The 21,807-nt window shown below is 40.9% G+C and overlaps 1 protein-coding gene across 1 annotated transcript in view; it reads left to right on the top strand.

Annotated features, from left to right (window-relative positions):
• The window catches only part of LOC148122129 (protein crumbs homolog 1-like), an 88,714-nt gene that overhangs the window by 18,862 nt on the left and 48,045 nt on the right, over window positions 1-21,807 (top strand). Inside the window, exons 7-8 of the mRNA XM_087906650.1 lie at window positions 729-868; window positions 5,144-5,326. Coding sequence (XP_087762776.1) covers window positions 729-868; window positions 5,144-5,326 — 323 coding nt within the window. The remainder of the gene's footprint in view (window positions 1-728; window positions 869-5,143; window positions 5,327-21,807) is intronic.

Below are 21,807 nucleotides of genomic sequence, written 5' to 3' on the forward strand. Positions count from 1 at the left end.
TCTATGATTAAATCATCCCCTCAAAACCCCCTTCTTTTTCACCTAAGTATGCAGATACATTTTTAATTTTCATAACACTAAATCCTTGAGAAGACATCACCTATATTAAGAGCTTACTATTTATAAAATTTCAACAACTCATGCCATCAAACTGAACTTTGAGATAGTTTTAGTCCATAATATTGGAAATAGGAAAACTAAAATATTCATGTAATTAAACAGCAAAATACACCATAATCACAATATACTTAAGAGCAGTTATATTAAGAAAAAAGTTTAATTTTTATAATAGACCTTATTTGGTGCAAATCATTACCTGCTAACTTAAAAAATGCTAATAATTATATTTACTATACCATTTAATAGTAACCTAGTACCCTGATATATAATTATATATATATATAAGAATTATATATATATATAATTCTTTTATATATATTTCATTATCACTATGATCTGATGACCTGAGTCTTCAGCTTATGTATGGTGAAACTGGCTTCCAAATAATGCTACATGAAGTTTTACTGTCATTTTTAAATCAATAATGACAAGGCGTTGTTATGGAAACACACAACCATTCAGATCTTCAGAGATAACTCCATTGTACTTTTGAGGTGAGTATGAAGCTATGCCATTGGGGTCAGGTTAATGAGCAAATAGAAACAGAATAAAGAGGGTTTATTTCAAGGTGAGCCAGAGTTGACATGATATTTTCGTCTACTATCTAGCTACCACTGCGACTGCACAGGTAGTGGATTCACGGGGATGCATTGTGAGACCTTGATGCCTCTTTGTTGGTCAAAGCCTTGTCATAATAATGCTACCTGTGAAGACACTGTTAACAGCCACGTTTGTCACTGCTGGCCTGGTAAGTGACAAATACTTTATCTTTTTTTTTTATTTTTACTCAGACTAGAAACACGTTGCTAATAGAAATTAAACTAAAAATTCTTTCCACCAAAGGCATTAAGCCAACACTTTATTCAGCTTTGCATATTATGTTGAATTCTTCATTGCTTACATAGTATTGATAATATACTCTAAACTGTGTTAGACAAGGGACCACAGTACCAGTGACGAGAACACTCTGGGTTCAGAACACAGCAATGGAAGGTTGAATATCACATAGCTTTTGTGAAGAAACTTTCACTAGGATGGTTTCTTTTTATCTACTTATTTCTAGACACCAGAATTACAAAAAAAAAAAAATACTTCAATGTGTTGACTCTCTAAGAGTTTGTCTTGTCTCTTGGACAATTCATGCAGTTAGTCAATCTCATAATTCATGTAGTTAGTCAATCTCTCATAATCTGGGGGAAAAAGACAGTAGTTGTGGGATGTGGAAGAGAGGGTGGGTCACTGTTATGGTTTGAAAGTAAAATGTCCCCCACAACACAAACTCAGGAGGATATTTGAGAAGTGGAGCCCAGCTGGTAGAAGTGGGGCTCAAGAAGTAGTTCTTCAAAGATCATTCCTAATCTTAAGTCTTTACCACCACATGTTCTCATGACCCCTGACTGAGACACTTTCCCCCTGCCTTCCCCTACTGTGATGGATTGAAAGCCTCCGATTCATCCAAAAGAACTCCTAGGTCTGTTACGTTACTCCTTCAAGTATTTTCATCACATCTATGAAGAAGTAACTAACACAGTGGCCAGGAAGGTCATGTGGGAGGTAAATGACATAGGAAGATTCAGCATGTTAAGAATATGGGTTTCCATCTGAAGTCACTGTGTAAATGGTGGGTTACCCTAGATAGAAAAGAATGTCTTTATACTGTATGCTTACTGTTGGATAGAATGAGATTTAATACTAGAAGTTACTTTATAAGTTAGAAAGGACTGTAAAAGTTGTGCTAAAAAACACATTGGCAAGCATCATGGCTGCATTTGTCTATAGCCCTTATTTCAAAAGTAAATAATTTGCAGAAGTATCCATCAACTTAACTGTTTATCACAGAAGTTTTCCTGAAACTCAGATATTATCGAATATGTGGAAAAAACAAAAACAAAAAAATAAAAATCACAATCCCAGAGGGCCTGATTTGGTATCATGTTGTTTCTTTGTACAGAGATTTATAGGGAAACTTGTTAAAAATATTGACCATGATCTTGACTGAAGGAATCTATTTATATCTGGTTAAAGAGAACAGCAACTAAAATCCCCCCAGAGTCTTGGCGGTGTGGACAGGACTGGCAAACACATAAATCAGCACCCCCCACACCCCACTCCCAATTGAATGAGATAATGCATGAGCCGGAAAAGCAGGGAAGGATTTATTATAGTTCTAAATCTCTTCCTAACTTGGCTGATGTGTGAGCTTGAGTCTTAGAATGCAAAGAATATTACAAACAGCCATGTTCTTTTTTTCAGAAAGTCCTGATGCATGGCAACCTATTGTGAGAACTACTGTTTAGGAACAGTTGAAAAGCATGTAAGCATGAAGCAGAAATATTTCAAAAGTGGGCATTCTTGATGAAGAGCTTCGGAGGGCTCTTTAAGGTGCTCTCCGTTAGAATTGTGAGGTCTCTATTTGACATGTTTCTTACTTCCTTGATCCAATGCTCAAGTTCCTTCTTCAGATTGTTGGGAAGGGTCCCAAGGGTTACATGAAATAAATATATTAGACTGTGATGCAAGAGGATTTATATTGTGGCTATTATTTGAAATAGGATCCACTCAGGTTTTTATTAGAGCTACAAAATGAGCAATAACATTGCATTCTCATTACTGGCTCATCAATAGTTAATTCTCTAGCTATGCACTGAGCCGGTTATAATTTAAGTTGTTGTCATTTTAACCATTAATTAGTACTATTTATTCTCACTCAGTCATTGATTGAAGGTCAACTATTTCTGTATTGCTGGGTAGCGGAGTGTTGAATAAAATACACACAGTCCTGTTTATGCGGAGCCGACAATCTGTTGAGGCAGTCAACTATACATGCAAGTAAACACATCGTTAAATGTTGTCAAAAGAGCAATGGAAGAAAAAGACTGAGGAACATGACAGGAAACGAGGCAGCTTATTGTGTGGTGATCTGAACAAGATAGAAAAGTATTGTGAGGTAAAGTCTGAAAACAGAGGAAGAGTTGACCAAGTAAAGGCATGGGAGAGAATTTCCCAGAAGGGAAGGGAGCCTTGTTAAGGCTGTGGGGTAGAAAGCATCCTCCGGGAGGAAGTGCCAGAGCTGGATGTGGAGGGGTGCTGGGATGGAAAGAGCCCATATACCGAGGGAGTGCTTAGTTGTGTTAAGGATCTTGAATTTTATCCTGTGTGAAAACAAGAAGTCAATGTTGTTAAAGTGAAAAAACGCGATGGTTTGGTTTTCAAATGTTGTGATTTAGGATAAAGATAAGGTTCTCAGTGAACTTACGGTGACATTACGGACGTCTCTTGTCTTGTGGGTTGGTGTCCCTGGAAAGACTCCATACATTTGTCTCACCAGCTTACAAAGTGGCTGATGCTATTTCCGTAGCCACCAACATCATGTCGGGTAGTGGCACACGCCTTTAATTCCAGCACTTGGGAGACAGAGACAGGTGGATCTTTGTGAGTTAGAGGTCAGCCTGGTCTACAAGACGTAGTTCCAGGACAGGCTCCAAAGCTACGGAGAAACTTTGTCTCAAAAAAAAAAAAAAATAAAATAAATCATGTCAAAGCAAAACAAAACTCCATCAGCGTAAATCACTCAATGTCAAGTATCTGGGATGCACTCATGACCTGTCACTTCTTTGGCTCTGCTTGCTGCAAAACACATACTGTCTCCTAGGCTCTGGCTGGCTTCACTGCACACCTCCTGCTGTCCTCCCTTGTCACACCACAGTACTGACATCTCCAGAATGCTGGATCTGATGCAAGAGTGCGACTCTCTCCCTAGTAGCCTCTCCTGGGCTTTCTTTGAGTACTCCCAGCCATGCCACACAGTGTCAAGCCTCAGCTGCTCTCTATGACCCTTGATGACCTTAAAACCAGTACCACCTGGGTGACTCTTAAACTGCCAAGTTCGGCTGCAGGCATAAGGTATAATCTTAGTCACCTCTGGAGCACAGCTTGAGTGTGTTGCCTCTCCGGAAACACTTCCCAGAGGATGTCACTTCCCATGATGCTCCTCTCTTGTTAGTCACCGCTAAGGTCTCAGTTCCAGCTGACCACCAGCACTGACTGTCCCAGAAAAGCAAAGATTTGACTTCAGTTGTTCTGGTATCTTGCTAACCTTCAGCCTTCAGTTAACCAGAACCACGGAGTATTAAAATAGCAAGCAGTCATTAAGAGACTTGAAAACTTCCCTCTGAAACTTCACAAGACAGGCTCTGTGGTCTGCATTTCGCTCAATACTCTAATATTCCAAGCTTACCCAGAACAGCCCACCAAGATTTGAATACTAAACAGCTCAGAGTTTCAAAGTCCTCCCATAATCCTCCCCAAAACAATGGAGTCAGGTCTGTCACAGAGATATACCAGTACCATTTATTCTACTTCAGTTACTTTGACCTTTAAGGAATACCTTAGGGTTTCTAAGGCTGGAATGAAACATGACCAAAGCAAGTTAGAGGAGGAAAAGGTTTGTTTGGCTTACACACCCCCATCTCGTCCATCACTGAAGGAAGAAGGCAGGAACCTGGGGGCAGGAGCTGATGCAGAGGCCATGCTGGAGTGCTGCTCACTGGCCTGCTCCTTCCTCTCTGATGAGTCTTAGTCTAGCTTGCCACAAATCTGGCCAGCGCAAGGGACTTAGGGTTGGCTCTGTGGATGCTGCTGACTTTTCAGAGATAACACTCTCTTTAAAAGGTTCGTTTATAATAGGACTATTTGCTAAATTGGTATAAATGGTTTTTCATGCGGTGTTCAGATTAAATCGTAGTTATCTTGAAACTCCCTTTTATTTCAAGTCTTACTAATGAAATCTTTCTAAAAATACTGAACAAAACCATACAATTTCTCGAATTTATTATGGATCTCTTATCCATTGCTACTAGGATCTATTTCCATGAGGCATCCTCTTATCGGCTTTCCCCGCTAGCTTTTTGAGGGTGGGCATCTTGCTAATTGGCACCAGCACAGTGGTCAGTCTCCTCTCAGACATGTGCCTGGCATTTCCCAAGCTTTGGCTCAGCAGTTTCTCTGAACTTTCACCCTGCAGGATACACAGGTGCCCTGTGTGAGACGGACATAAATGAATGCAGCAGCAACCCCTGCCAGTTCGGGGGTGAATGTGCCGAACTGTCCTCAGAGGCTCTGTACGGACACATTGCTGGCCTGCCTTCCTCCTTCAGCTACCTTGGAGCCTCGGGCTATGTTTGTATCTGTCAGCCTGGATTCACAGGTGAGACAAATGAAATAAATAATGACTCCTGGGCTTAATGACAGGAACGGATGTAGCTAAACAGTTAATGAGAAGACTTGGGCTGTCCCCTTCATGGTCTTGGCCCCTTTGCTGGTATTCTCACTCCTCCCACTCTTCAGCTGGACTTTGGGAGCTCAGCCCAGTGCTCCACTGCGGGTCTCTACCCCTGTCTCCATCAGTTGCTGGATGAAGGTTCTATAGTGACATTTAAGATAGTCATCAATCGAATTACAGGGCAAGGCAAGTTCGGGCACCCTCTCCACTATTGCTTAGAGTCTTACCTGGGGACATCCTTGTGGATTCCTAGGAATTTCTCTAATGCCAGGTTGTAGTAGGAGGCCGCTTGTTCATTCCAGGCTGCACAGGCCACGAAATAATCACTCGGAAACTATAGTATTTAAATCACTGCTAGGCCAATCACTTAAACACATTGCTAGCTAGCTCTTATATCTTTGGTTAACCCATCTCTATTATATTTTACCATGAGGCTAGTGGCTTACTGGCAAGGTTACAGCCGGCAGCTCACATCTTTCCCTTCTGGTAGCTCCATGACATCTTTTTGACTCTGCCTACTCTCTCTCTCTCTCCAATATATATATATATATATATATATATATATATATATATATATATATATGTATGTATGTATGTATGTATGTATGTATGTATCTTCCAGCCTAGCTATATTCTGTTAAGCAATTAGCTGAAAGCAGCTTCTTTATTCATTAATCAATAAAAGCAACACATATATAGAAGGACTTCCCACACCACCAGGTTTCTTGATAGCCCCATAATGGCTCTCTCAAACAAAATATCTCTTTCTCTGCTTTCCATATCTATCCTTGCCCCATCTCAACTATCCCATTACCTGAACTAATGGGAATTCACCAACTCCATGCTGGAAGGAACCAGCATGGAATCAAGCCAGACCCTCTGAATATGGGTGACAGTTGTATGGCTGGGGCAGACTATAAGGCCACTGGCAGTGGCACCAAGATTTGTCCCTGCTGCTTTTACTGGCTTTTTGAAACCCATTCTCTTTTAATGAATACCTTGCTCAGCCTGTATATAGTGGGGAGAGCCTTGCTCCTTCCTTGGAGCAATGTGCCTTACCCTCTCTGGAAAGTGTATGTGGGTGGGGTAGGGGGAAGGTAAAGGGAATGGGAGGAGAAAGAAGTGGGAACTGGGATTGGTATATTATTTTTAAAAAATAAAATAAAAAATAATATGAAAAAGGAGAAGAAGAAAGAAGGAAGAAGAAGAAGAAGAAGAAGAAGAAGAAGAAGAAGAAGAAGAAGAAGAAGAAGAAGAAGAAGAAGAAGAAGAAGAAGAAGAAGGAAAGAAAGACCTGGGCTGTGTAAACTTTGGTGCCATGGCACAAAGGGTCCACCTTGTGGGCATGAAAAATATCTTGGACCACGTGTAACTCTTTAACTCATGGGGGAAAATGTAAAGAAAGGGGATAGAAATGAATAAAATGGGAACCATTTCACAGAGAACTGCTGTCCATCTCAAATTCTTCACTCCAGAGGTGACTGAATTTGAGAATGTTTTATGGTTTCTTTATATTTTCTAGCAAAGTTATTCTTATGTATATGTGCATGAAGAACAATTATCTAGTTTCAAACAATCTTGCTTAACTGCTCTGCAGCTAAAGTCAGTTCACCCATCAAGCTTCAGTGGCAGCTCTGCCTCTGGAATCACCCACTAAACCCTGCGTGTCTGTTTTCCATTGAAAGAGGCACCTGTTTCTACTGTGCATCCTGGAACCTTCAGAACTTTTGGAACATCCCCTCGAATTGTTAATAAGTAGTGATTCACCCACAACTGCTAGATATTAAAGAAAAAGATAATCACAATCTAGATGTCTACCCATCTTTTCCTCCATAGATTAAATAGGTGCTTCAGGAAATCCTTTTAGCTGCTGTTGAAGATGTCTGGGAAAAGCTAATTTCTCGCTGATTTCTTTCTTTGTCTTTAGTTTTAGTCTTGCTTTATTTTTCCTTTTTTCTTTAGTTTTCAGAAGTTAATTTATTATGTACTTTCATGTTTTTCCTACCTTTGATATACTTAGTATGCCAATGAAATTCTTATTGCTATGACAACAAGCTGTGATTAGTTCATTCTATTAAAAATTATTTTGGTTCATGGTTTCAGTCTATGATGACTTAATGCCATTGTCTTTGTTACAATGAGGGAAGGCGTGGTAGGCACTGTGTGACAGAAGAGACTGCCTCACTTTATGGTAGCAAAAAATTAAAAAGGAAGGGAAGATCAGAAAGGAAAATCCTAGTGTTGTGTTCAAGGCAGTGTCCCTAATGACCAAACTTAGCTTCACTACGCCCCACCCTCTAAGATTTCCCCCACATCCCAGTGGGCCAATAGGTCATTGAACAGTGGTTATTATTTTAATATGCAGGTCTTTTGGAAATTGGATGCTCATCCAAACCATAGCACTCACATTTTCAAATCTTTGAGTTTTGGTTTTTTTGCCAGCTTTTGTAAAAATTTTAGCCAGTTTTTCATTGAATTTTCTATCAATTCCACATTCTTTCTTACTCTTAGAAAAATAATTTTGTATCTTTTAGTATTAACAAATTTTATATCTTTCATTGTTTTTATGAAGTTCCTAAATTTCCTCCCTGCCTCAACTGTTTTCACTCTCTTGTTCATACTGGGCAAATTCTGTTGTTTTTGTAAAACATCAAAGTAATTGCCCTCTCATCTCCTATTTATTAATCTTTCCATCCAAAGAATTCTTTCTTCCATTGTCTTTTGTGACTATTCAGTTCCACTTATGAGTGGCATGTTTTTAATAGTTTTTAATAGTCAGTTACATTCTTGTTATCTCATACTGTGGAACTCCAAATGATCCCTGCTGGTGGTCCTTGAGTGGCTTGTCATTGTTTCTTCACTGATGATTGGTGGGGTTAGAAAACGTGTGTGTGTGTGTGTGTGTGTGTGTGTGTGTACAAACACATACCATAAAATAGCAGGTTTCTATATCGCTTTCTCAAAGGTCTTTAGTGTTATTTCTGTCCTAATCAAATGCTGTGATAAGCATTCCCATGACACAATCATGTGGAACATATCTCTTGAGGAGACTCACGGTTACTGAGGTAGCAAAAAAAAAAAAAAATTACCCATCTGCTAGTCAGATTTCCCTACCCTACCAGAAACATTCTGTATCCAGGAGCCCATGGAAAGGATATTTACCATAGCACTGGAAGACAAAGATCATGGAACTGTGCCATAGTTCCTTTTGCTGAGGTCTTCCAGGTCTGATGCAAGTAAGGGAATTTCATCGGTTGTTGAGATAGAAAAAAGAAACAATCAGACAAGCAGTAGAGAAAATATTTGTGTTGATGAGGCCTAAAAGGTTTTAATGGGAATTACAAGAGCCCAAATGGCTCAGTATGTCAGTGTTTTATGTGAGAGCACTGTGCTGTATGAAAAATGGAAGAGGTTCTGTTGATTCGTGCTCGGTCCTTGAACTATCTTCTCCAACGTGAATTTGAAACTCATGACTTATATGTTAAGTGTTAATGGTTAATTTTGGTTCCTCAAAATATAGTTGCATGAATAGCTTCAACAATTCCCAAACCATCTCATAATGAAATCCCACCTTCAGCTGTAACTCTGGCTCACCAACTCCAATTAACATCTATTCCAACGAACAGGAACAGCATCAGTGTCTCTGGAAATCTACATCGTCGCTTCTGAGGCTGCTCCACCCATCTGCTCTCTGTGCAGAAAGAACTGAAGCAGGCAGCAGGGGATCCTGAACATCCTGGCTTCAAAACAATACTCAGGGTTCTTTACAAAACACCCGATGAGAGCCACCTGGCAGCGTGACTGCACACCGAGCACTGGCTCGCAGGTTCAACTGCTTTAGGCACGCTGTTGCTAAAAATGTATTCTTTTTCATTAAAAATTGAAGGCTGTGCCCATGTAAAAATCAATTTGTGTTCCTTTACCTAAGTCCAATTAAAACAGTCTTATAGGAACAAGCACCATCAAGAGCTTCACATAGCCATGAAGCAATAGGTTTATGACATAGTCAATATTTCCTGGTGAGTTCAAATTTCCAATAGAATTTGCTCATCTTCTGATGATATCTTAGGCTCATTGTTCTCAGAAATAGTTTTTTTTTTCTTAAAACTTGAACTTGGGAATATAGATTCTAAGTGACTTGAGTAGATTTATTTATTTATTTATTTGTATATTTATTTGAGTTAGGGACTGACTATGCAGCCCTGGCTGAACTAAAATTCACTATACAGCTTTATAGAGCAGGTAGGTCTAAAACTCATAGAGATATGCTTCCTGCTGCCTCCCAGTTGCTGGGATTAAATTGTGAGCCACCACAACTGGTCCTACAGTACCAATATGTTATACATGTATAAAAACCTAACTCAAAATTTCAGACCTTGCAGGCAAAAGTATAATCAAGTCATAAAAGAAGACCTAAAGTTATTTTTTCTAGTTTCAATTCTGTCACAATTTTTCTTTCTTTTAACTTTACTTAGTGTGTGTGATAAACATGTAAGTGTTAGTAAAAGCATACAACTCCGTATAAGTAATGCTCCGTGGCTTCAGCATGGACATTCTAACTGTGCAGAAGGTCACTGAGATGGATAAAGTTTGGAGCTGGGCAAGGGAATGGCTACCTTGATGTAGCTGTGTTATATCTTGAGTTCACTACAATCAAGTGACTATATTTAATTAGAGAATTTGAGAACAACCTTTGTTTCACTACCCTTATTTACTTAATAAAGACTTTCACTAGCTCTACCTACTCCATTTGCTTTGTCCTGTATCATGAAAGTTAATTTTATAAGCAAAATTTCTGACAGTATGTACCTTACATTTGTTCTTGTAAAAAAAAAATTTATCTTCCTATGTTTTCTGTGAAAATCAGAATGAGTGTACCAACTCTTTGTACACAGATTAATTGTGAAAAGTATACGTACTGAATGATTACAGTCACCTATAAAAATCTCAAAGCATAGGGAGAGAGAAATTCTGTGGGCATAATTTAGAAAACTAAATACATGGAGGTAGGGAATAGATCTCTTGGTGAGACCAGATGACAGAATCTGTAAACATGTTGTTGAACACCTTAGCCAACTTAATCAGGTGAGAATTCTAATGTCGTCTTGAAGCCAGTCCAGATAGGGGAAAGCTGGCGAGTAAATAATCAGCAGGCAGATGTCAACTCTGAGATCCATGTGTTGACCATCAGATCTGGGAAAATAATTATTTTTCTAAAACAGAAGAACACAACCACGACAATGCTTCTGCAGGAAGTTATGGCTGAAGTCTCGGCCATCCACACCGTGATACCACAGGCACTGCCTTCAAGGCTGAAAACCTGAACTGTGGACACTTCACACAGAGGTTTGCTTGGGGTTGCACACAACTTTAAAGAGCTTGAAGGAAGATGGTATTTTCAAACTACAACCAGGTGCTTCTTAGCGTGAAAAACTGAAGAAACTTTTCGAAGTCCGAGGATGCTGGGGGTCGTACTTTCAGATCGTCCTGCAAGCCCTCGTTAACCAGGCTTATTGCTCAGGACCTAGCTTGACATCTCTTAAAGCTGTCTTTAAGCATGTTAGTTATTTACAGAAACAGGCTTAGTGGCTACTGTTTGGCTTCACCTTCAGTTCTAAATAACCATTCTGCAGCACCTGCAGAATATTTTTTTTCCTAACATTTAACGCAGGACAAATCCTAGAAGCACCTGCTTTATATTGCATCCTCTCCATACTGCAATAAATGTAGTCATCAGGTCTCTATTCAAGGATAAGTTTGCAAAACCTTGGAGTGGCCGATTCGCTTATTGAGCTCTTGAATATCTCTTTCCGAAAACGTGTTTTGTTAGACCTCATGCTAGTTAGCTTTAGTAGGAATACTGCTACTGTTGATGCTGTGAAAGAAAAAATAGGGAAGAAAGGGAAAGGAAGGAAGGAAGAGGGAGGGAGGGAGGGAGGAAGGGAGGGAAAGAGAAAAGAAGGGAAGTAGGAAAAGAGGAAGGGAGGGAGGGAGGAAGGAAAAGAAATACTGAAAATAAACAACTTGTAATAGAAAAGGTTTATTTCATCTTCCAATTTGAGAGGTTTCAGTTCATGATTGATTGGTTTTATTGTGTTGGTCCTTGGTCAAGCCGCATGTCATAACTGTAGCATTCCTCAAAACTACTCTCCTCAGGATCAGGACATGAACAGCAGCAAAAGAGAAAGGCATGTGTCCAACCTGTAAGAATTTCTTTGTGTCTGCAGCCAGCTCACATAGATTTGCCTCGCTAATGTGTTAACCTAGCAGGACAATTGTGGTTAATCTCATTCTTGCAACTTCTCTATACCTATAAGCAATTTGAATGTGACTAAAGAAAAATTCACAGGGTGTCCACTGAGCCAAGTATCACTCTAAATGTATGACCCCCAAAACACAAAGGGACTTTTGTCACCAGAGCACGGACTTTTGAGAGTTCTGGTTTAAAGATGTCCCTTAGAAGCACTCAAGTTTCTGACATCTCTTCCCTCTTTGTTACTCGAAACAGATTATTGTTTCTTTTCTTCTTTCTTTGTTTTTTTTTTTATTCCCCCCAAGTGAGGTGAAGTTCAAGACAGCGTTTCTCTGTGCAGCTCTGGAACTCACAGAGATCCACCCCGCCTCTGCCTTCTGAGTGCTGGGATTACAGCATATGCCACCACATGTAAACCATAGCTCAGATTGGTTATTGTTTGTAATCTGAGAGAAGAAAACCACCCGTTTTTGTGTCCCTCCAACAAATGCAGCAGTCACTTCTTTTATTCTCCTTACACGCCTGGTGTCATTCTGTCACTGCTCTGTGAACGCTGGCAAAGCAACTAAGACTTAGATCAGAAAAACCAGGCTTAGCCTGGAACATGGGTGCTGCATTAGCTGCTCTTCTCCTTGTGTGGCAACTAACTGATCCAGTCAGCGACTGGGAAGACAGCCTTATTTCAGTTCACACTTCATGTTTATGGACCATCGCGTCAGAGCAGGCATGGTGACCGCCGCCTCTCTTGTGACACCTGGAACAGTCAGCGTGGCTTGTTGCATACCCAGCCTAGGCAGCATAGAGCACTTCCCCGGAACTGAGTTTGGGAGATGAAATCCTCAGGGCCTATGCATCAGGAAGCCACTGCTCCGAGTTAGATTCCACCTCCTGAAGCATCCCAAAATAGCGCCACCAACTGGAGGACTTCCGGTTCAAATCTGTGAGCCTGGGCGACATTTCATAGTCAATCTATAGCATGCACCACATTTGTGACAATTACTCCGGTACTCAATTTCCACAGAACTGACACTATACGTGCTTGGTAAATTTGGGTCCAAACCAAAGAAAACTGAACTGAGGAGTTTGGTTTCAGCGAGGCAACCTCCTTGTTGACCCACACAGAGACACAAACCACCCCTCAAATTGACTTGACAACCCCAACAAAACCAATCTCAACAAACTGCCTAGGTAAACAGTAGTCAAAAATTGCATTTTGGAATTCCCAGCAAGACTTACAGAGTTGTACAAAGCCTGTAATAAAGATTGCCTCTTCTTGCAATGCATCCCTTGATCCCCACATCCTATGACAATAATGTTCCTTGTGATACCCTCCTTAATCTGACTGGCAAAAGGCTATTCAATTTGACTAATGCTATTATTTAAATAAGTATATTAACAGATAACTATAAGCAACACAATTAGGTTAGCTTGTAGGGTTGATTTCAACTGTTTCCCACAGGACCCTGAACTCAGAAAATTAAAATCACACCAAACACAATAGTTGGTCTTATTTCAGATAACCAGAATGTAGTTCAAAGCCAGTGATACCCACTGGAGAATAAGGACAGTATCAGTAATCTCAGAGGCCATAATATATAAGCAATCCTAACTAATAGATTTTCTGTAGTCCAGTAATGGTTTCTCTGTCGACACAGTAAGCTAGATCAAGCCAAATTGAAAAGTAAAAGAATAGGTATATTTGAGCAAAGCAATTCCTGGGTGAGTTCTCCTGGCCCAAAGATTGAGGCTGGAGAAGGCACATGCCCAAACTAAAGCAGGGAGGTTATATAGCCTACAGGCAAGGGGTATAATGTGTCTGCTACAAGACGGGTTTGTGCTCAGATAGAGTCAAAAGCTGAGCACTTGAAGCAGGGACTTGGACTGCTGACAACTTCAGGTCAAGAGCTGCCAGAGCTGCCAGAGCCGCCAAGAAAGTGGAACTGAGCTTTATGGCACCTTTGTTGGAGATTCTCTGAGAGGGTGGGGTTGGGAGGGAGGGAGGGAGAGAGAGAGATGGAACTTCTCAGACCTTGCAAGAGTGAGTGGAGGTTCCAATCAAACAATATCATGCAAAGTAGAGCTGCTCTGCAGAGGGCACAAAGCTCTCCTGCTCACAGATAGCACTAGGGAAACCAGAAATGTTGATTAAACTCACGGGCTTTTGTCTTCCATGGAAGGGGTTTATTTAAAAAATCTGGTAATCTTTGCTATCTGTTTGGCCAGCCTTCACCTGAATTTCCCAGACTGTTATGTTTATCTCAGACTCCTGAGCATTGCTTCTCAGACAATAGAACCCATTCTTATGAAAGAGGTCTTGTGTACTTTGCAAAAAGAGTTTATTATTATGCTTATCCAAGACCTGCCCTCCTAGACCTTTATTCCTGAGCATTGTCTCTCAGTCAGATCAGTCAAATAGAATCTATCTTTTTTCTTTTTTTTTTCTTTTGTCTTGTTTTGTTGTTGTTTTGGGGTTTTTGTTTTGCTTTGTTTTATTTTTGATTTTTGAGACAGGGTTTCCTCTGTGTAGTCCCAGCTGTCTTGGAACTTGCTTTTTAGACCAGGCTGGCTTTGAACTCACAGAGGTCCTCCTGCCTCCGCCTCCATGGGATTATAGGCACATGCTACTACCACTGCCTGGCCAATAGAATCTATTCTTATGGAAAAGGTCACAGGTACTTTTCAAAAGGACATGTACTTTGCAAAGGAGTTTCAAAGTAGTTATGCCTTAAACTTTGCTGTGGTAACTGTCATGATGAAACCATTTTCCAAAGTTGTACTGCGTTTAAATATGTCAGAAAATAACTACTCAGGCCAGACTCTAGAACTATGACCCAATATTGGCTAAGTCTGGTGAACTGTATTTCCTTCTTGCCTCTCCTGTAGATTGCTACCCTGCCAGTCATGGTGTTTGTAAGGATACCCCTACCTCAAAGAAGAGCTGCTACCCTCTCCAACCCCTCACCAAGACAAAGGGGGAACACTTTACTTCAGGTTAGATAGAATTTGTTAGGCTCAGTTTAGCTTACTGCTATATTGGTTTGGTTAGTTTGATGCATTGAATAGTGGGACCAACTTTTATATGTGCATCCAAAGCTGCTCAGGCACCAGGAGTTGTGGATTCATTACGTTATTAAGACCGACATGAGCTTTCAGGGATCTGTTTGCACATGCACACAGTCGACAGGGAGGCAGATTCAGGACCAACTGTAGATGGAGTTTGGCTTGGAAGCATATTTTAGGATCAGCCAGTTTTTAAAAAGCTGCTCTGTTCATTTAGGCAAGGAAGGCAAGGAAGTCCACAGCAGTAATGGCAAATTTGACAGCTTCAGCTGCTGCCAGATTTACCTAGACGGTGCCATTGTGTAGCCGGTATACAGTGCTGAACCTGAGCAACAAAATGAAGCTAACTGTCCTTCCTAAAATGTCTGGGTTCTAAAGTGTTTGATCCTCTATTGCTGGGACAGTTGTTTTCCTTCCAATGCTATAAACTCAGTATGTTCTAGTTTCTTTAATTTTGTCTTTTTGCCAATCATTTTCTCTGCACTAGGTCTTTCAGCCAGAAAAGACAAATGCCAGTGAGAAAGCATTTGCAGGGCCTGGGGTATATCTTCTATTGTAGATCACTTGACTACATATGTGAGGCATTGCAAAAATTAAAACATGCCAACCAAAGATAAAGTAGAGATGCATTATATTTTTCACTTTAGTAAGTTGGGTCACATGGTAAAAGTATATCCGAAAATGTTCTTTCTTTTTTATTAACTTTCTTTTTATTTATCCTTTGTGTCTTTCACATCACGTCTCTATATCATATCTCCTGATCTTACCCATCTCCCTCCCCCACACAAAGTAAAACAAAATAAAATTTAAGAGTAGAAAGGGAAGAAAGGGAGAATCTTGTTATGGAAGCAACAGGGTGATATGATACAGTCGGGCACACTGTAAACCCTTTTCTCCATAGATTTTTACATGCAGGCTTCATCCCAAAGAATCATTGGTCTGGTTGGAGGCCCCGGGTCTCTGCTACAGCATGGAGGCTGAGCCCTCCCTAGCACTCTTTCTGGATATCCTGTTGCTGCCCTGTGGTGGAGATCTTACACCCCTGGGTTTACAGGACTGACCCCCTCCCCTCTATCCCCAGCTCTCCTGCTCTTATGACCTCAAGGCCTGCTCTTCCACCTGGTTGGTTGTTGATAGGGGTGATAGGGTAGGCATCGCACCTCTGCCCGTGCCACCAAGTGACAGATGAGAAATGGGGACAGCTCACCCATACTCACAAAGATGGGGCTGACTCACCCACACCTCTGCTAACAGGGTTGGTTCTATTGTTTTGTCCAGATGAAGTGCAGGGCCTGTTCTCCCAAGTGTTGCAGCTGATGGTGGTGGGGTTGTTCTTTATTTGTGTGAAGCAGAGTCAATCATGTGGACTCAACAGTAACTTCCAGGTAGCAAAGTCATAATTAAGTTTGTTTCTCTTAATCTCTACACACTGTGGGATTTCTGGATCAAATTGCTGTCATCCTTTAGGGAGAAAAAAAAAAAACCTTTCAGGCCTATGACTAGGCAAAACAGAATAATATATGTTCAAAATAAATGTGTATAATCCCTTGCCCTTTGCCCTTCTCATCTTGGTCATTTATTGGTTTTGGGGGTTGGAAAATAGGAGGTAAATCATTCCTGGCAATGGCCACATTGAATGTGATCTCTCAGCAGTTTGGGTCTATCTAAAATTCTATAGTGCATAGAATCCCTTCATTATCAGCACCATCTGTTGCACTCTGAATGCTTCCTGATTCAACCAGTGCAGAAATGTTGTCTGCTGGACGAAGCCCCAGGGATTGTTGCCTAATTCTACCATCATGACCCTCCCATGGACAGCAGAGTGAACAAAACCAATAAGCCTGGAATCTTACCCTCTGTCCATCAGTTTCATTCAGATTGACAAGTAGTGCAATGATGCGGGAGAATTGTCAGTATTCTGTCAGTCATATTTTAATAAAATGCTGATTGGCCAGGCAGGCAGTATAGGCAGGAAAACCAGACAGGAAGTAGAGGTGATGCAATGAGAACAGGAGAATTCTGGGAAGCAGAGAAGTTCCTCTGCCACTCCTGTGCAGACCACTGAAGAGGCAGCATGTAACTTGCCCAGCTGAGAAAGGTATGGAGCCTTGTGCTAACATAGATAAGAATAATGGGTTAATATAAGTTATAACAGCTAATAAGTAGCCTGACCTAATGGGCCAATCAGTTTATAACCTTATGGAGTCCTATGTGTGATTTTCTCTTTGGGATTTGCCGGCTGCGGGGTACTGGGCGGGACAGAAACCCCAACACGCCAGCCCCTCATGTTACAGTGCAATGGGAGTCCCTTGCTTCCCTCACTGTCACACACCTTCAGGAAAGGGGCGTAGCTTGAATTAGAGTCCAGAGCGTCTTGTTTTGTCTATAAAACCATCCTGAAAGTTGTCTTTGTTTGCTTGTTTGTTTAAAAAAGCCATGTCTCCATCAGCATGTCATCTTTGTCGCTAAAGCTTTTGGCCTGAGATTGATTTTTTTCTCATCTATAAGCAAATCAGTTAACCTACTGCTCTTGCTGGATGTTTGGTCAGAGACAAAGGACACCATTAGTTTAGTATTGCTGAGAGCATGAGCATCACATCTGAGGGGTTTCTTATTGTGTGCAGAGGTACAGGCAGGAGGATATGAAATTCAAGGCCATCCTTGGTTACATGGTGAGTCTAAGGCTATTCTGAACTACAGGAGACCTTGACTAAAGGGGGAGGGGCATATAGCCTCTAATAATTTGTGCACACCTTAATAAATGTTCCCATACTCATGACCACATGGACAGCACTAATTGGCCTCTACGTTATTAATATCAACAGCAATAAAATATGAAACTAGAAGGGAGGTAGAGTGGGTAGTAGGTGAATCTGGAAAAGGGTAGTTGTGTGTGGATATGATCAAAACACAAGTTATAAATGCAGGACCTTTTCAAAGATTATACTTAAACTACTGAATGGAAGCTTCAGGTAAGCCTCAGGACTCTTGAAGGCAATAGTAACCAAGCTTATAATGTTAGCAAAGCTTTTGCCCTTAGCAGTTAAAACTTTACTATGTCTTAGAAAGAGTCCTTCATCCTTCTAAGTCATATAATTAGTTGGAACTCAGAATTCTTGCTCCAATTATAGTCTATGCTAATTTTGATAAATTAAATTCTCTATTCCAGTTGACACGTCACAATTTGAAAAATGTGTTCTTTTTATATCTGATTGATCCTCGATTTTCAGAAGTGTGTAACACCTTAAGTTTCCCAGATTTCTTTCTTCCAATCAAGAACTTAAAGATTTACAAAGAGAAAACTCAAATATAATATAAATGCTTCTATTTTTGTGGAAAAGTCTTAGGTTAAAAAGAAATTTCTAAAATCTCAATTGGACCATTTTTATGATATTATGATTGTATTTTAATTGAATATTTTACAGGTGCTGTATTTATTCCTGGGAATATGATTCATATCATTTATATAAATTTTGTAGCCTATCTCTAAGTATGCTGCTACCTTCTGGCAGAAACTTTGAGTCAAGTATATATTTTTAGTTCATGGCTGACATTTGTCTTGGGTTGGCCTAGTGAATGTGTGCTGGCAGGTGATTCTGTCTACAATGGTTGAATGGTTAGCAGTCTCCTTTGGATGGTCTGTTCCTGGGTGGTGCCTGGGTGATCTCAGTTTGTGGTCCTTCCTGCAACCAGGTATTGCACAGGGTAAACTACTGAGACTCAGACCTCTATTAAGCTTATTATGGCTGGGTCCTAAAACACACACACACACACACACACACACACACACACACACTATAACACCAACAAACACCAACAAAATAACAGGAATTAACAATCATTGGTCTTTAATATCTCTCAATATCAATGGAATCAATCCCTCAATTAAAAGACACAGGCTAACAGAATGGATACAAAAACAGGATTGATCCTTCTGCTGCATACAAGAAACACACATCAACATCAAGGACAGACATTCACTCAGAACAAAGAGTTGGAAAAGATATTCCAAGCAAATGGACCCAAGAAACAAGTGCTTGTGGCTACTCTAACATCTAACAAAACAGACTTTCAATGAAAATTAATCAAAAGAGCAACTTTTTAAAATTAATCATACCCATCAAAGGAAAAATCCATCAAGATCATGTCTCAATTCTGAAGATCTATGTCCCAAACACAGAGGTACGCTTATTGGTAAAAGAAATGCTACTAAAGCTTAAATTACATATTCGACCCCATGATTAATAGTGGGAGACTTCAATTTCCCCAAATTAAAAGATACCCAGGTTTAATGGATGCCAGCACTCCCAGGTGGACCAGGGAAACCATGGAGAGAAAAAAGGGGAGACCATGTGTTCATTTTCTGGGGGGCAATTTAGATAGCCTGTGAGAGTGGTCTTGACCTTCCTTGGGGAGGGGTCACCATCGGGCAGGCTTTCTCAATGCTCCCTGGGGAGGAGTTACCATTTGGTGGACTTTCTTGGAGGTGGAGCTTGGATTGAGGCAACTCCCAGGGGAGGGAGCCTTGAAATGGAACATTTCATCCAACATTCCAAAAATGGATGCCAGGAGTATGGGGTGAAGCCCCCTAACTAAACAATCCAGACTCTTTGTATAAAGGGGTGCCAGGGAGCTGAGGTGGTGCTTTTAACCAAACATTTTAGACTTTCTTAGGCTACTTCCTGTGGGCATCGGGCGATGTGGGAGAGGGGAAGAGCTTGGAATTTGTGGGCTCATGCTCAGAGAGAGGTGTGCCTGGAGAGGCATCTGGTTTACTGCCATTCTGGAGATGTTAGGCAGATGGGAGATGAGAAAAAATATATTGTTATTATTGGCCCTATGAATGGGGTTAGCCATCGGAATGGTCATTAACTGCCAGAAAGAATAGGACAGAGAAGTGTCCTGGTTGTACATGTGAGGCTCGGGTGTATAAGCGAGATATACAGATATGCCCTTTTAAAACCAGATTTTAGTTGGTTGGTGTCCTTGAGCCAGGAGAGTTGGTACCAATGGTGAAGCCCCAGGAGCTGGTACAGGTGTTGGTGTTGTCTGAAGGGTCGTTTGTGAGTTGGTCTTGGCCCAGACAGCAGGAGTGACCTGTAAAATATGCTTTAAAATGGGTGGGGTTAAATTACGCTCTGGAGACTGTTAGTTTTTATCAGACCAGATTTCTTGATTAAGCAGCAAAACTTTTTAGGAACCTGAGGTATCTGTAAGACAACTGGAACAGAAACATTTTAGAAGACAATTAAAGGGAACTGGTAATCCTGAATCTCTGAAGATACACCTGAAACCTGTTAATCCTGAACCATGAAGCCTGTGAAAAAGGCACACCTGTTTGTATTTTTAGCAGGAAACTTAACAAAAGAAGTAATGAGCTACCAGTACCTTAAGTCATCAAACGCCATTAAACACATCTAAGAGGGATAAATGAGCAGAAATGAGACAGCTTTTTTTGTGACTCAGGCAATCCCAAGTCTCTCCATAATCCTTGGAGAACACCAGCCTTAGAAGCAGTGATTGCCATTAGCTGCTGAGTACAAGAGGCCCAAAGATTTTCCTGTGTGTGTGTGGAGGGGGGGTGGGGAGATTTAATCTACCTGTCTTGGCAATAAGAGATGACCGATTTCTGGGGTAGCATCCAGGAAGCTGAAGAGGTCATAGACAGGCTTTTGCTGTGTGGGTGGCTTTGCCATACCCAAAGGCAAGGCTCGAGGCAGAAGGTCTTTTGTAACCATGCATCTTCTTGGAGGAGCTACAGGTTGCTGTGGTAGTTTGCATGTCTCTGTGTTAAAAGTTTTTGTTAAATGCCATACTCCCAGATCTGTCAAGGCACTTGAGAATTGGGTACCATTATCTGTTAGTTATATTTAAACTAAAAATGTAAGTTAAATTTAGACATGTACTTTACCCAGTTACGTTACAGCTTACCAGTGGTAATAAATGTAAGAAGATTAAAAGGAATATTTTAATAAGTCAAAGAATACCAGCACACATGGGCACCCTTATCCAAGATGGCAGTGAGGTCAAAATGGAGGTTACCCATGTGTTTGTACTTTTCCAGAGCTGTTGTAATCTGGAGTTATAAGTTTTACAGATCTAAGAAACACGCACACACATACACACAGAGAAATAAAACAAGCATACTGTGGAAACACATCCACATACCCAGACATAAAACAAGCATACTGTGGAAACAATCACACACTCACACACACACACACACACACACACACACACACACACGTAAGCATGCTGTGGCTACATTATTTTAACAGACAGACAAAACTATTCTAGGAACCTGTGTCAGCTGATCAACTTAAAAATCCTGGTGTAGGCAAGTGGCAGAAGCCAGGGAAGCACAGAGGTGGTCCCATTAAGGACTGGATTAGCAGACATTGTAAGAGCGAACAAAAACAAAGGATGGAACACAGAGTGAAAGGATGGGGAAGATGGATCCGTTGTAGAAAACAAACAGTATAGAGTAACAGCTAGAGAAGCCGGAAGGGGAGCAGGGAATGGGCTTTTGGAGCCTTGTTTGTTTTTATGTTAGATGTTAGCCCCAATTTAAAAGGATTTTTGTAAAAGGCAGCCCAAGGGCGTTTGAAGATCAGGCTTTGAGTCACAAAAGCCTATTTTTTACACGTGTATGCCAAATTTTGGGACTCAAGATTTGCACAATTTTACAAATTTACACAATGCATCTACCGTGACAGGACTCTTGAATCAAAAGCAGGGGTCGTGAGAAATTAGTGACCAGACGCCTCTATCCACACAATCCCACCTCAGCGAGAACTGTCTCGCTGCTTGTGTCGGGTGCCTAGCACGGCCAGTGTCTAAGAAAGGACAGCCTGAAAATCGTATGGGTCCTGGGCCCTAGAGGCATGTACTCAAAAAGGGGAACTCACCAAGACAAAGCCGGTCTTAGCCTGGCGGAAAGCATGAGCAAGAAGGGCGTTTCCTAACCCGTAGCACTGGGCCAGTGGGAAAAACAGCCCTCCACCCCGGTGGAACCTCCAAATGTTAAGTATCTTTCCTGGTCAACAAACTTCTCCATCAACGCAAATAATCCAAATCAGACCAAATCAGAACG

Source organism: Myodes glareolus, chromosome 5, assembly GCF_982192425.1.
Source record: "Myodes glareolus chromosome 5, mMyoGla1.1, whole genome shotgun sequence".
Classification (NCBI taxonomy): Eukaryota; Metazoa; Chordata; class Mammalia; order Rodentia; family Cricetidae; genus Myodes; species Myodes glareolus.